The sequence below is a fragment of the Malus domestica genome, chromosome 07, assembly GCF_042453785.1.
Source record: "Malus domestica chromosome 07, GDT2T_hap1".
In the NCBI taxonomy this organism is placed as follows: Eukaryota; Viridiplantae; Streptophyta; class Magnoliopsida; order Rosales; family Rosaceae; genus Malus; species Malus domestica.
Genome location: NC_091667.1, coordinates 35,983,912 through 35,997,439, shown reverse-complemented (window position 1 = coordinate 35,997,439; position 13,528 = coordinate 35,983,912). Strand labels below are relative to the sequence as shown.

At 37.1% G+C, this 13,528-nt stretch overlaps 2 protein-coding genes across 3 annotated transcripts; both read right to left on the bottom strand.

Annotated features, from left to right (window-relative positions):
• Positions 1–3,533: 3,533 nt before the first annotated feature.
• Positions 3,534–5,439, bottom strand: LOC103439937 (uncharacterized). Its single transcript, XM_008378584.4, has 2 exons — positions 5,183–5,439; positions 3,534–3,897 (listed from the first exon to the last, which is right to left on the bottom strand). Exons 1-2 carry the CDS (start codon positions 5,303–5,305, stop codon positions 3,802–3,804), a joined length of 219 nt encoding a protein of 72 aa, XP_008376806.1. The 5' UTR covers positions 5,306–5,439; the 3' UTR covers positions 3,534–3,801.
• Positions 5,440–6,213: 774 nt separating this feature from the next.
• On the bottom strand, positions 6,214–12,579 carry LOC103439938 (uncharacterized). 2 transcript variants are annotated; one of them, XM_008378586.4, is made up of 16 exons: positions 12,158–12,579; positions 11,376–11,426; positions 11,062–11,292; positions 10,662–10,760; positions 10,513–10,568; positions 10,195–10,306; positions 9,739–9,909; positions 9,237–9,494; positions 8,867–9,079; positions 8,585–8,782; positions 8,361–8,489; positions 7,940–8,242; positions 7,712–7,810; positions 7,171–7,634; positions 7,024–7,056; positions 6,214–6,617 (listed from the first exon to the last, which is right to left on the bottom strand). In XM_008378586.4, coding segments are annotated over exons 1-16 (2,532 nt in total). In that variant the 5' UTR covers positions 12,272–12,579; the 3' UTR covers positions 6,214–6,616. The 2 variants fall into 2 exon arrangements, with proteins under 2 accessions (XP_008376808.2, XP_008376807.2); XM_008378585.4 differs by having other exon boundaries at positions 11,062–11,298; positions 12,158–12,557.
• Between the last annotated feature and the right edge of the window lie 949 nt (positions 12,580–13,528).

Here is a 13,528-nt window from a genome sequence, read left to right as displayed (position 1 = left end):
TAATGGGTTGTCCCCATCACCTCCCCAATCCATCACCAGTTGCATGGCTTTTTCCTCTTTGTCACCACCCGCCCATTTCGAATCCTCACTTTTTTTCACTCACCAAAAGACACACAAGTAGTTAAATTAAGGATTTGATTTTGGTAATTTTGTAGAAGTGAGGTTTTGTTAACAAAAATCTTCTATCTTCTGGCTCATCAATTTAGTATTGAATTAGTCTTTCTAGTGGGTTATCTTTAAATTTTCTTGTCTCATGAACCTATTCGTTCTATATCAAAATATAAAATGAATCTCTTCTCAATTCCTTCTGATTATAAATGTGATTTCAAGAGCTGAACGAGAATGAACTAAACAGAAGAGTCAAGACCGGACTTCCTAATAAAATGTTTAACTAATCCATGTAGAAGAGAGGTTTTGTTATGAATCTACCCTTTTAAGAATTTAATAATTTGATTTGATTTTAAGTTAAAATTTCAAAATTTGAGACGCAGGTTCATAATAATTAATAAAATCAACCAACATGATTGACGAAAAGTATATATTTATATTGAGTTGACATTTAATGTATTCTATTAAGAGAAGAGAGTTTGTCAACTTTTTGCCCTCTTTGTTCCTATTTTGCTCTACAATATTGACATGATGATGGCAAAATAGTAATTTTGTAACTTTTGAACTCTTTGCCCCTTTTTTCCTAATTTGCCCTCACTTTTGATACACAATATTTACATAAGGAGGGCAAAATAGTAATTTTATATCAAAAATATTTACATAAGATAAAAATATGCACTTATCAAGAGAAATTGTCTCACCATCATTTTTTTCATACAAGTAAATGAAATCATGATGTTTTTTGGATAATTTAAATGAACTGAAGCGGTTGTGCTTGAGGAGAACGTGGGAGGAGGTGGACGATTGTTCACACACAAAGTGTGTGCTCTCTGCTAGTATATCATTATAATAACATAGTGCTTAATTATAATAGTATACATGTATGTTTATACTCGCAAGTAATTTAAGAGGAGACCAACATAGTCGGTGATCAATTGCGAAACTGGTCCCATAACAAATCTCCATCCTTTCCCTCCCACCTTGAAAAGTAAATTTGAAAAGAAAGAAATATGAATGTGATGGAACATACCAAATCCAATCCAGTTTAGTTCTCCTACCCACAAATACAATCCACATCTTGTAACAAAAATTTGTGTATGTGTTTTCCCGACAACGTACTCGTATTATACCTTAAACATAAATTTAAAATCTGTCATATTTTAATCTCACTTAACTTCATACGATGTTTAATTAGCGAGCAAACTATCGTAGTCGTGCAACCCTAAGAAATACTGTCTCATAATCCACATGTGCATAAAAAGTTAGAGAAATGGTTGAGCACTGAACCAAGTCGGTATATAGATATAGGAAGTCCATGTGCGATGAGAGAGAGAGAGAGAGAGAGAGAGAGAGAGAGAGAGAGAGAGAGAGAGAGAGAGAGATTGCTTGGAACTTGGGAGAGTGTCTCCGACAAAGGAAGAATATAGTATAACATCGGCATGGACCGCTTGTCCTCCCTCCATCTCCCTTTTTACGTCAATGCTTTCCTTCAAAGTTCAAATTCAATCAATCAATAATAATGTATCAACGTTCAATGTTTGGTTTTTCTTTTTTTCGAAAAAGAAAATTAGATGATGGTTTTTTTAGAAATCGAGAAGACTCGCACATGTATTTTAGTTTTTCCTAATCAGTCTAATATTACATAGGTTAAAAAAATTTACAAAACTATTTCAACATTTCTTAGTCACCATTGTGTGATTTCTCAGAGTCAGAAATCAAACTCTTGACCAACATGTAGAATGAGTCTAAAATTCATACCTAAATCCGTAGTGCTTGTCGAGTTTGACAACTGAATCCAATAACGATATGAAAAAGCGTGCCATGAAAAGCTATCGGAAGCTACCACCGCCAAGGAAACACAAACACACAAACTCTCCTTTTTTTTCTTAATTTACACTTTTTATTATATTCCTATTTTTTTTGTGGCCAGATGGCCCAGATCAAGTGTTATCATTTTTTATGATTAAGTTCTGCGCGCACATACAAATTTTGATCCTCTGAGCCCTCAGGAAGCAGAGGAGCAGCATCGTCCGGTGGTAGTGGTTAGGGAATGAGGGAATAGGGATGGGCTTTCACACCTCAAGGGAAAGGAGCACACAGATACTGACCTAACTAATTCCCCCAGAGAAATGCTAACGTACCTCTCTTAAATTGGGACTCTTGCTCTCATATCTCACAGTTTAACATTAATTCTCGTAGCAGCATTATAACACATCATACAAAAGCATAATGTGACAGAAAATTCATGAAAAACCTCACTTTTAAAAGAAATCATCATCATCAAACAATCCGAGCCTTTGAAATTTAATCCAACGGTTACAAACACAGTCCCACTTTAAAAGTTATAATAACTTTAACCGTTTGATCAAATTTTAAAAATCCGAATTGTTTAACGAGAAAGATTAGGTGTAAGTGATCCGTTCCCTTATTATTTCTCTTCTCCCACTTGTTTTTGGCTACGGATGGAGTTGGGAAAGGAGCCTTCAACGTTTTTTCAGTTTTCTGTCGGGTTTTCACCTTTTACGTGTCAGGGATATTATGGGTAATCGAAAATTAGATCTAACCAACCATAAATAAAAATAAATAAATAAATAAAACCGACGGATGAACCGAAATACAGAACAACAACCAAGCTTATCTCATTAAATTTGACGGTTGTATAAATCTTAAAACATTACTGCTTTGATTATGCGTCAAATCTTTCGTTTGCTTCAAGTATTCCATGTTAAATCTCTTGTTAATTCTTCCTAGGTCTTATCTGACAAATGACTACTGTTTATTATTTTTTTCTAAACTTCCAAAATCCTATCCGCATAATTTTTCCTTTTCCAGGCTTCGGGGGCTTCCACATTCCGGGCTTTTAAAGTTGAGGTGTCCAAATATAAAATGGGCTTTACCCCTTCTATTTCAAATGGGCCCATTAATATCGTAGGAGCCCATTCGCTGATTGGTTGACTTTTTGTATCCATTTCAAAAGCTTTTTTGTTGGGTTTATTGGATTTTACAATTTTGGAAAGACGTTGCATAACCACGAGTTAGTGGTCCAATAGTAAATGACGGATTGCGATGCTTTCTTCAAGTTAAAAACCAGAGGTCTTGGATTCGAAACCCTCTGTTGGTGTGGAAGCCAAAGGCTAAGGGAATGCTGAAATGCCTCTGTGAGTCTTCCCGGCCCCCGGAAGGGAGGGATAACCGTGGCTTACCACCAGTTGTCCTCCTTTTAAAGAAAAAAAATCATATCCGCGTAAATGTCGCAAGGTGGTTGCAAAAGAAAGATGGAGAACTGGAAAATACAGAAAAAGGAGAAAAAAGGGGAGAAGGAAGAAGTGACAGAGCAAGAGAAAGCCGCCGGAGCGAAGGGAAATTTTGTGCAATCGACTCCATTCTCAGGGAAACTTTCACCGTGAAACACGACATGCACGAAATACTCGATGAAACAGACTATATCCGAAAGTAAAATAACCTCTCGTCGTGCTTAGTATCTCTCAGAGTTACTAACAGTTTTGATCTGATAAAAATACAACATACTGGTGTATTCTAGTAAATGACAACGACATGCCATACGAATCAGTTATGTGATTATTATTCTTTGAAAGGGAGGAGAAACAACATAGAAACCACCCGCAAATGTCGAAGAAACAAAAAAGATCCTTGGAGTAACGGGAGTAAGTTGCAGCAGCGTTCTCAAGGCATCTACTCGGATGCTTCTGCAGGTTGTGGAGCTTCGGTTGGCTTTAAACTCTCGAGAGCTGAAATTCTTCTATCCAATGATTCATGGAGGCCTTTCACCTGGAGAAACAAGAAAAAAAAGGAAGTCACAATTCATATATCCTTCTCTAGTTGTCACTTTAAATGCCTAGAAACCCTATACACAGAATGGTTGTAAAACTGCACGAACCCAAAAGGCCGGTAACAGTGGAGATCCCATCATGTCAACAGATGAACATACATTTGAAGTTTGAACAATCGAGTCTACGAAAAAACAAAATAGCTTATGTCAGGGGGCAAAAACCAGAGTTTACTAGGTTCCATCAGAATTTCTTCTACGACTGACATAATTTGAGTCAGAGAAGCCGGATATGAACTTATAGTTTACATGTGTGCAAGTGTTCCCGTGAGTGAGGATCTGTGCATGTGTAAACAGTTTAAAAGCACAGATAATGTCATGCTTTGATGACCATTCCAGCAGCATTACGTTATGAGCAACATTTATTTTACCTTGTCAACATAACGAACTGTTCAAATCAAGGTTTCTTTTCTTGTTCTAAATAGTAAAAGAAATCACGATTTCACACTAGGAAGGATAAATCATACACAATTCATATTGGAGATGCATTCGCACAGCCTATAAGAATATATACATAACCATAATCGGTTGAAAAGGACGAATGGGGTACCTCGCTAAAATCAATATAAATGAATTGAAGTAGAAAATCAATAGATAATTGATTTCTATAATGAGAAACCATCAAAGCTCACAACTAACCGGTAGAAGACAAGGATCCTAAACACCATACAAAGAAGGAGAACGTTCGAGATCAAATTACCCAAAAAATAATTGGGGAAAGAAATAAAGCATTGCTGGTTTTGATCCATCCACAACCATTAGTGACCATTTTCTGTGTAACAAGATTGATCTTCATTGTTCTCAAATTTTCCACTGTCAAAGTACACAACATAAACTACTCAACCGACAATCGAAACCACGATTTCAATGTCACCAATGCCCTCAAGAATTTCAAACCCCTCACTCCTCCTAAACAAAACTATGACATACTCAGCAGCAATTCTGTTCTAATTCAAAACAATATTTGAATAAAATGCTCATAAATCACTTTCTTCAAGTTGGTTTTTAACTTTTTCAGCTGAAAGGAGGAGAATTTTCCCTAAATATCATATAAAACAACAAATTGTGTCCAAACCCATTTTACAAATCAACTTAAAGATTCAATCTTCCGTCAACACGCGGAGATCGGAAGGTTCCCAAATCAAAAAATTGAATAAAACACATAGAAAACAGAAGAAGAAAAGATAGAACCCTAAGAATTGCAGAAAGGAAAAAAGGAAAACGGACCTGTTGAGAAATGGAGTGGTGGGCGACCTTGTAATCATTGTGGAGGATGTAGAGCCCCAGAAACGACGCCACCGCAGCTCCGCCGAAAAACGACGCCAATCTCACTCTCAGAACGTAACCCATCTTTCTTCTTCTGCGCCCCCCCCCCCCCCTCCCTTCCTCCTTTCTTTCGTTTTGATTTCTGATCGACAGTTCTACGTACCCTCGATCAAACGCCGTTCCAATCTCCCCGGTCTTTTTAGAAACACCCGCTTCCCATCCGGCTTATAGGGTAAAGCGAACCGTTTAGAAATTCCTGCCGACTTTCCAAAATTTTAATGTTTTATTTTAATAAAAAATAGCCTGAAAACTATGAGTTTTAACGATAAGAAAAAAATAAATCATAAAGTGAATAGTATTAGGATTGACCTTTTAGTGTAAAAATATGGTTTTTCGTTAAAATGAACAATACCGGAAGCTTTTCATTAAAATTCCCTTATTTTAATTAGTGTGTGAAAAGAAGAATTCAATCTTGAGCTAGTACAAAATTACATTTGCAAAACATTATTGTTTTAATACTACAGTCTAAATGGTATTCCTACTCAACTTGTAGGGGCAAGATTTAAATTCGAATCCCGTAAATACTGAGTTCGAAACATATATTCCCCACCTTAAGTGCGTGCACACTCGATTTATGGCAACTAACTTGTTCCAATAAATATAACATTACTATTATTGTTTTGTCGACAAAACGATATTATAAGGTTTACCTTCGATAACCCCCCCTGTTAATTTCTATCATTTAATCATCTTAATTCATTCGATCTAACAGATAGAAATTATGAGAAGTACGTGAAAGGTAAAAAAAACAGTGTGATTAGCACCGCACTATAATCCCTCGGAACAAGAATTCAATTTGTAGTGCAAGAGGCCAAAATCTGCATTATGGACCAACAAAGCACAAACGAAACCAAGTGGGCTGGGCTTCCATTACATAGAAACCGAGTCGGGTTGATCTCAAGCCCAATCCAGTAAAATTCAGGAAAGAGAAATGAAATTAATGTACTCAAATTAATAAAGCTTCAAGGATCCATCATTTCATCCACCAACAAAAAGGGCAGATTTTCCATCCATCCAGATGCGCACAGAAGCAATTTTGTGCATGAATATCATCATCGCTGCAGAGACAGTTTTGAGTTCCTTGACTCTTTTCAGTATATCATAAAACAGTCACAACCTAAAGCTTTTGAAGAATCGAAAACCGAAAAAAAAAAAGGGCAAACATTTCCAATCAGAGAATTCCATGAAGTGAGCTGCAAATATTGATGGTGATTCGATCTTTGATGAATATATATTCTCCCACATGTCCTGTTGCCGTTCCAAAATAAGTTTCCGTCCATGCACCGGTCCACCATTCCGGTCAGGTCATAAGGTGGTGCCTATTTCCTGCTCTCTCCTGCCAACACCGAATACGTTTAAGATGCATTGCTGTAGGGGTATTAATACAAAATATATAAGCAATAAAACTCACATTTGCATCATCACATTTAATCAGTTGCGACATTTTGGTACGGGGGTTTGAAATTTGAACTTGGATACCAACCAGACCAATGATATCATCCCATCATTGATCAATGATATGCAAATAATGGCTCATACTATGCTATCCTATATCTGAACTCAAAACCCTTTATATGAGAAAAGACGGGAGCAGAGTAATATTGATACACCGAATAATTGACAGCTCAGAAATTTGACCACTGGTAGACGACCAGCCTAAACAAATGCAACATTACGTATTCAAAAAGATTATATCACAAAACACGACAGTGGTACTTTAACTATTGAGTAATCGTACTTACTATCTTCTGGAAGTAAATGTAGCATTGGTCATCCTGTCAAAGTAACACATCAACCGAATAAGCATTACACATTAATAAAGCAGCAGTAACTACTTAATCCACCACAATATTAAACCGCAGTATGTTAGATGGTTTAAAGAGGTAAACCTGCCATGTTGTTTCCCAACAGCATTTGAGCTCAGCCGGCCATTAGGCAAGCCTGAGCTTTGGGTACTGCTCATGCTTGATCTATCCAGAACTGCTCCATTTCCACCATTCAAAAGTACAGATGACTGGCTTGGCCTAGTGTCAGGGCTGTTCAGTTCCCAAGAATCTTTAGATTTGCTCAAAATCTTTACATTTGAGAGACCTCCAGGAACGCCAAAGCTTACACCATTTAATTGCTGATTCTGCTTTACAGACTGCAAGTGATTATCATTTGCATTTGAAGTTGATATCTTCCTTGGGCGGTGAGTCTGTGCCACTGGAGTAACAGCCACAGAAGGCAGAGATGAAGAGTAGGGAGATGATGCGGCTGCAGCAGCAGCAACTTTTGCAGCAGCAGCTGTAGCTGCTATCATCTCTTGCGCTCCCTCCCGAAGCTGAATATAGTCGCCCTCAATCACGAATAACTGAAATATAAAAATTAAGGTCCTGATGAGATAATATACATCTATGAAAAAACACTTTAAATCATCATTAAACTCACTTCACGGTGACTAGCCACAAAGTCATCAAGCTTTCCATACTTTTTCTTGTAATCATGCCAGTGTAAGGGTGCAAGCATCTTTCCGAGCCTATTTGGTAGCTGTACCCAGACCAAGGAACATATATTATGAACTAATCAGTTGCTGAGAAACAAGGCTTTAAATTAGTTGCTGAGAAAACAAAAATGTCACGCTCACTACGAAACCTAGTAACAAATATGCAGGCTCACCGTCGAACTGATGCGAATTCTACCACCTGCCGGAATTGTGCGAACCATGCAAACCAACAATGACCTTTCATCAAGAAGTGCAACCTCCGAAGTCTTTCCCCCTGCCCCATTTGCATGCACAGTTGACACAAATGCTTCTGGCAAAACTGCACTAGTGGCATTGTTAATTGCAGGTTCCTTGTTATCGACTGAAGGAACTGAATTATCAGATTTTAACGAATTGTTATTAGAACTTGGCTGTCCTGCAGTTAAAACTTGTCCATCCAACCCATGATCAGTTGTCTGAACATTTTGCTCCGGTGCCTGTCCAAAAGCAAAGTTAGTCTGAATTTCTTCCCTAGTTACTATTTGCACTATAACCAGACAGGCTGACCAAAAAGCTCCAGCCTGCATAAGAAAATAACAAGAGAAGCTTATCTACCTTGGTTTCACTGTTCTGCTCAAGAGAATCCAATCTTAAAGCGTTGTGGAATTGGGAGGAAATTTGTTGCAAGCTCTGATCAGGTTGGGATGAGACCAAATAACCTCTACTATCAATTGACTCGAGAACCTGAACCAAAAAAATAACAGTGACTCCAGCGAAGATGCACACTGACTTGCACACAAAATAAAATCACTACATAATCATCAAATGCGAAGCAATACCTGTGCTTCCCCAGTGGATGATGACAAGACAGAATCAGGCGGTGCCCCTTGGTTAATTTGGACATCTAAATAGTCTTGATGAAGAGATTGCCCATTAACAGATGATTCATAGTTATAATCTGATCTTATTAAGTTTGGATCATTTTGTGAAGATGAAAGCTCATTCTGTGTAGATATCTGCAAACTCTCAGATGGAGCCTTAAAAGAGAAAATGAAGAACATAAGTCTGTTATCGTTGTAAATTAAAATAATCTGGACAGAAAGATTTATTCATCTCAGCACCTGTTGGTTCTGCCACTGTTGGAGAGACGATATTGCAGGTATCGAGTGAAAATGCCCAACATGAGATTGAGGAACATGTGGTGGGACCGAATGGGGTACCCCTTGTTGATGCATAAGAAATGGATGTAGAGCAGTCACTTGTCCAGGGGGAAGATAGGAAGGCATCCCAAGTAGAGATGATGGAGAAATTGGAACCCCAGCAACATGGTCGATCTAATAACGATCCAAAACTTAATGTTATGGAAATGATATAAATAATAGCTAAATCAAATTCTTACTTACGAATTTCATTTCAAACAGAAGGTCTTTAGCCAAAAAGCAATAATATGTCAAAGCTACTAACAGGAAAACCACAAAAGGGTGCAGCTACCTGAGTTGATGCGTTTCCAGTTGAAGGAAATGAGGGAACATCATCTGAATTTCCATTTTGGAGGGGCCCTGTATTTCCATTTGATGTATTCGTATCTAGCTGGTTTCCATTATTCTGACCAAATTGAGATGCATCCTTTGAATTTGATTGTGCCATGCGTGATTCATCGGTGTAAGTCCCACTCCTTTCTCTTGCATCAGCCAGCTCAAGTTGAAGCTGTTGTACCGTATGCATATGAAGTCTCTCCATCTCAGCAAACTGAAATCAGTGAGCCAAAAAGGAAAATATAAAAAACGTGAACAAACTTTGAATAAAACAAAAACCATGTTTCATTATGTATAGCACTTGCATCACATATTATTTGGCATAAGTTTTGAAAAAAATTGGCATATAGCCAAACATACAATTTGCAGATGCCCGTGTCTGAACATGCCCGCAAGTTCAACTTTTAACAAAATAAAACGCCCAGGAAGTGTGAGAGAGATAGAACAAATAAACCAACCTGCCTTTGGCAACCAAGCCAGAGTTGATTATATTGTTCTGTACGTTCCCGCAATTCAGCTTGGATTGTAGTTGACTGCAAGGCATCCATTTCCTGAACACGAGTGATCCAAGCTTGGGCCTCCCTCAACCGTTCATCTTTATAAAGAATGGCTTCTTGAGCAAGCCTATGCTGAAAATACAAACACTATCAGGCACTAGCTGCATTACATCTATAGAACTAAATTAGCATGCAACTTGCAGAAATATTTACCAAATTTGTTCCAATTTGAATGTCACTTACATTTCAGTCTGACCGTTTAAAACAATAGCACCATAGACTTTGTTCTTTCAGAGAATGAAAGTTAGTAGAAAAGAACCACCTATGGACCTATGCATATTCTAAATTTATGTACAATTTAAATGTGTGAAAACTTGAGAGCTGTACAAGTACATCTATACATGCAAATCAACATACCTGTTCCCGGAGATCATTAAGCTGCCTCTCTTTTTCTTGAATATGCTCTTGCAGGTCATGTAATTGTTGTATGTGTTGGGTTCTTTCAGCTTCCGAATGGTCACGTTCCATTCTGCAATGAACAGTAACTCATGCAAATTTGTTCATATGATTATAACCTCAACCCAGCATTGTTCACCAAAAAATGAAATACAAAACCTTTAAATAGCATGCAATAATAAAAGACAAGCTTGATTTACATCTAAACAAAAAGTACATGCATTATTGGACAAGAGCGTAGAAGTGCAGTGAACAGGTCTTAAACAAACAGACTAGTACCTGATACTTGCTAATTCTTTATTCTGTTCTCGAAGAAGGTCTTCTTTAGCCCAGGCCTGCCAGAACATTATGAAAACCAAAAGATTAAGAATTTTTATTCACCCAAAGTGCTCAATTAAAACATATAAAATACACAAGCATTCATTTACTGCTTCGTTATCTAGCCTGACAGCATGCAGCTCTCTATCTTTCTCATCCATTTTCCTTTCCAAATCATGTATGGTTTGCTCCCTTTCATGAAGTTGCTCCTGCACAGTGTAAACCCACAGTTCAGATTGACGCTGTTAGTAGATCATTTTCACGCATATATCTCAAGGAAAACATTTAACAATCAAATATGCCCTTTAAGATTGGCTTATAAATTTTGAGCTTAAGATTACACATATTCTCACCAAATGCAGAATGTGCAATGTGACACTGCAAAATCACAATAAGAATGCTAACATAACTTGGATATTTATTACGCCTCATGAGATTCTTGTAATTGCAATCTGAAAAACCCTATCGTAATACACTTTATAAACTACACGTCAAATTATCAATGAAAACCTGAAGCTTGGAAGCAGCATTGACATGTTCCTTTATTTGAGCACCAAAGTTATTTTGTATTTCAATTATCTCAGATCTTGCAATGATTTGAGCTTTAAGATCAATCTCCATATGTTGCAGTTCCTCTCTTTGCCTAGAAACATCTTCAATCCGCTGCTGCAAAAGGTCATGATCTAAAGTTCCATCTATTGTGATCGAACAGAAGTCCACATCAACTGGCTCTCTCCCTTGCTGCACCTTGTTCGATAACAAATCATATTCACTTTCGTTGAATCCTTCAGAATACAAGCTAATACTAATATCAACAGCCTTACCTCATATATTGTTCTCTCATCCGATTGGCCTAGCTTTGATCGTTCCAACTCCTGCATATTGGAATATACCCAATTCAAGAACAAGATAATGCCAAAACAGCAGATACAAATGCTACCCGAGTAGCACTAAATAGTTTAAACAAAACAAGAAGCAAAAATTTTAAATACCACATCTTAATCAGCTAACAGTAATGCTCACAGTAGAAGCTTTAGCCAATGCTAAAAATTAAGTTACTCTTCATTTCAAGCAAATGAACTCAACAACCAAAAAAATTTGTCAGATGCACTATTATTGGCAGTACACCGAACATTATATATCCAATACCCAATCATTCAAACAAAATACGAGTTGGGAAATTTCCTTCATTTTTACCCATCATAAGGCAGAAAGGGTGTGGGTTTTTTTTTCTTCAAAATGAGACATATTGTTGCTTCATTCAAAATATAGGCACATTCACCAAACGATTCCCCTTCAAGTATTTAGATTATAACAATCTTCTAATGGTAAAGTGTGAGAGCAGCAACCAAATTACCCACCGACCCACAAACACCAAACCCACAAATGAATTAACCAATTGCGTAATGGAAAAAGGGTTTTCGCATACTTTAATCCAAAAAAAAAAAAGATAAAATAACATGCAATTGCAAACCCTAATCCTCATTTCACCTGAAGGGTTTTTCACAATCCAAACCCAAGGTTCCAAATTTCATTTATTTTCTCTTTTTTCATTAATTAGACACCCAATAGAACCCAATGCAAGTGGTTTTGAGCAGATTACTACCTCATCCCCGATGTTTCGGGCCGAATGATGGTCAGAGACGGCGCGCCACTCTTTGCGGGCTGGGGGAGGTGGCATCGGCATGGAACTACCGCGCGCAGCGGCCGCAGCCTCCATTGAATCAGGAGCTACGGTACTACTCCAACTCGCTTACTCACTCTGCTCAGAAAAACCTAGGGTTCGAGATGCTCAAAGAAAAGGGGGGAAATGTAAAACCAGGAATTGCAGGAATTACGAGACGAGAGGTACCGGCAATGGAGTTACTCCACCAGGGCGATAGCGAAGAGGAAGCACCTGGACGATTTGGAGTGTTTTGCGATTGGAGGGTTTTTGAGGGGTTGATGTGTAATTTAGAGAAGAGTTGACGGGGGGAAGAGAGAGAGAGAGAGATAGGGAGAAATTTACGAGCAGGGTAGGCTCCCGCCATTTATAGGGTAAATTTCAGTACCATTACATGGTTGTCGACGCTATCGAGTGGCGCGTGGCAATTACCTTTTTTTTTTTTTTTGGAAGAGACGTGGCAATTACCTTTTCTTCTTCGATTTATTTATTTATTTATTTGGAGAATTCTTGGATTTATTATTTAATTTGAGATATTTACATGTAGGTTTTTATCCCCTATTTCAACTTTTGTGATTCTTGATTGGTATAGTGTTATTTCTTTTTATACGATTTCGAAATAGTTGGCAGTCCAATTCGGATTTAATCACATTTCTCAGTTAATTTTATTTATTTTTTATCGAAATTGATGGGTAATTTTGATTGAATATCGTCTCCGATTGAATATGTGAGTGAATTTAGTTTCTATGAATACATGCACAGTACAGTCACAGCACTATAATTAGGATAGGTATTGTATCGTACTCATCATATATATATATATATATATATATATATATATATATATATATATATATATATATATATATATATATATATATCGGTTTTTCGGTGTTAATCTAACTAAATGAAGACAGCTACCACTAGACCAAACACTAAGCGGTCTTATGAACGTTGTATTAGTACATTAAATGTTGCTAGAGCAAGCGACCAAGAATAAGTTGTTTTTCCCATAAGCAAAAATAAGATTCATCTTCTTTCATTAAACACAATTACACAAACCTCGAACATTTGATCTAACATAACTCTAACTTATTTTTTCACATCCTCATCACTTGGCCTAATAATAAAAACTTAAGCAAGTTTACATCTTTGATATTTTCCTAATTTACTATCCAAAATAAATTATTTAATATGATAATAGAATAACAAGAATAAGGGTATGGTTAAACAAGTTAAACAAAAAATGATCAAAATTCTTACTTGCAGATGGCGCTTTTTACAGTAGCAGAAAACAATTATGTTTGTAGACTT

Coding starts and splice junctions, on each gene's coding strand:
- LOC103439937 (XM_008378584.4), bottom strand. CDS start 5,305: ATGGGTTACGTTCTGAGAGTGAGATTGGCGTCGTTTTTCGGCGGAGCT. Junction 3,898..5,182: donor ACCACTCCATTTCTCAACAG/GTCCGTTTTCCT, acceptor TTGTTTCTCCAG/GTGAAAGGCCTCCATGAATC.
- LOC103439938 (XM_008378585.4), bottom strand. CDS start 12,271: ATGGAGGCTGCGGCCGCTGCGCGCGGTAGTTCCATGCCGATGCCACCT. Junction 10,569..10,661: donor TCAGGCTAGATAACGAAGCA/GTAAATGAATGC, acceptor ATGTTCTGGCAG/GCCTGGGCTAAAGAAGACCT. Junction 9,080..9,236: donor CTGGAAACGCATCAACTCAG/GTAGCTGCACCC, acceptor GATCGTTATTAG/ATCGACCATGTTGCTGGGGT.